The sequence below is a fragment of the Phocoena sinus genome, chromosome X, assembly GCF_008692025.1.
Source record: "Phocoena sinus isolate mPhoSin1 chromosome X, mPhoSin1.pri, whole genome shotgun sequence".
NCBI lineage: Eukaryota > Metazoa > Chordata > Mammalia > Artiodactyla > Phocoenidae > Phocoena > Phocoena sinus.
In genome coordinates, this window is record NC_045784.1 from 131,184,285 (window position 1) to 131,186,207 (window position 1,923).

At 69.7% G+C, this 1,923-nt stretch overlaps 1 protein-coding gene across 1 annotated transcript; it reads right to left on the minus strand.

Moving 5' to 3' along the window:
- Nucleotides 1-290: 290 nt before the first annotated feature.
- LOC116747507 (40-kDa huntingtin-associated protein-like) lies at nucleotides 291-1,719 on the minus strand. The gene has a single exon (XM_032619800.1). It carries the CDS (start codon nucleotides 1,518-1,520, stop codon nucleotides 378-380), a length of 1,143 nt encoding a protein of 380 aa, XP_032475691.1. The 5' UTR covers nucleotides 1,521-1,719; the 3' UTR covers nucleotides 291-377.
- Nucleotides 1,720-1,923: the final 204 nt, after the last annotated feature.

The window sequence follows — 1,923 nt, forward strand, 5'->3', positions numbered from 1 at the left end:
AGCCAGAGCTGTGCAAATTAGCCCTCAGTCGGAAAGAAGGACGCGGGGGGAGGGGAGCCTTGCGGGGGAAGAGGGGTGGGTGGGGACAGTTGGGTGAAAACAGAAGAGAAAAGAGGGCGGAAGGGACTCTCATGGTTCTGTTGCAGTTTCTGGGGAAGAGAATCGGAGACCCTACTCCGATTCTACCATATGGTTTTTTTTCTGCCGCTATTGTGGAAACAACATAACTTGTAGTCAACCACATTCCCCTGGTGGCAACAGGGGTAAGATACACTGCAAAGGCAGAAGCGCCGGGTCAACGCCTCTTGTGTCCCCGTAAACGTGCAGGCGGGTGCGTGAGGCTCGGGGACAGGCACAGAGTCGCTGGGAGGGACTCGTCAGATCCCCTGGCCCGACGGGGAGATGGTTTCCTGCAGAATGAGGTGCAGGAGGTGGTTCTGCTCGGCGCTCAACAGGGGCCACAGCTCCACCTGCAGCGACTTGACGGCTTCCGTGTCCTTCTCGTGGGTGGCCATGACCAAGGACTGCAGCAGCAGGAAGAGCTCCTCGGGAAGCGGGCCGCTGCTGTCCTGCCCGTGGCCGTCGAAGGCCTCCCAGGAGTACTTCTCCAGGGTGTGCGCGTGCTCCAGCAGGAGCTTGGCGGGCGGCGGCTGCAGCAGCAGCAGCAGCAGCACGCGGGACACCTCGCAGCGGACCAGCACGTCGGCGAAGGCGCCCAGCGCGGCGGGGGAGGGCGCGGCCGCGGCCGTGGACCCCGCGCCGGGCGGGAGCAGCGCGAGCGGTGGGGCGGAGGCCGCGCCGGCCCCGGGCTGCGGCGCCGGCGGCTTGGGCTGCAGCTGCGGCGGGGGCTGCGGCCCCGGCGGCGGCACCGGGTGGCCGCCGTGCTCCCGCGCCAGGAGCTGCATGCGCGTGAAGAGCGCCAGGGCGCCGCTGTAGTCGCGCGCCAGCAGCTGGCAGGACGCGGCGTCGCCGAGCGCCTGCAGGGCGGCCAGGGGCAGCTGGGGCAGCTGCAGCTGCGCGGCGCGTTGGAAGTGGCCGGCGGCGGCGGCCGGCTGGCCCAGGTCGCGCAGGGCGGCCGCCAGCTCGAGGCAGAGCGCGGCGGCGGCAGCCGGCTGGCCTAGCTCCAGGTGCAGGCGCACGGCGGCGCCCAGGGCGGCGGCAGCGGCCTGCAGCGGCTCCCCGTAGGCGGCGGGGCAGGCCAAGCGCTGGCGCGCGTCGCGCTCCTGCCGCAGGAAGAGGCGCGCGGCCTCCGTCAGCGCCAGCGCCTCCCCGGGCCCGTGGAAGAGCGCCTGCTGGCAGCGGGCCACGGCCAGCTGGCACCAGGCCGCGTACGGCAGGCACTCCTGTGCGCGCAGCTCGCGACCCAGCTGGCCGAACTGCTCGCCGGCCTCCGCCACATTCGGCTTCCGCAGGAACCGCTTCTTCAGCTTGTTGCACACCTGGCGGTAGCGCGCCAGGAAGTCCCCGGCCTCAGGCCCGGGGCCCGCACCGCCACCCAGGCCGGCCGCGGAAGCCGCCATGATCGCCGCTTCTGCACTTCCGGGCGCACTGACGCAAGTGGGCGCACGTGCGGGGCGACGGCGGCGGGCTGAGACGTGCCCTGCGTCGGGCTCCGGCCCACCACGCGACCGCGCCGGCTCGGCCGCCGGGAGCTCTCGTCGCCCTGGTGATATGCAAAATAGCAAGCACGGAGGCCCGGCTGGGACAGGCTGCGGGTGGCGTATGCAAATCGGGGGCCCTGGGGCGGGGCCTGGCCCGCTGTCCGGGGTTCTGTGAGCGGACCAATGGTGCTGGGGCGGGGCCTGGCTGGGCGCCCCCTGTTGCTAGGTGACATATTTTTTAAAAAATTTATGTATTTAATTTATTTATTTTTGGCAGTGTTGGGTCTTTGTTGCTGTGTAGGGGCTTTCTCTAGTTTCGGCG

Bases quoted from the DNA above. Each gene is read 5' to 3' on its own strand.
- LOC116747507 (XM_032619800.1), bottom strand. From the start codon at position 1,520: ATGGCGGCTTCCGCGGCCGGCCTGGGTGGCGGTGCGGGCCCCGGGCCT.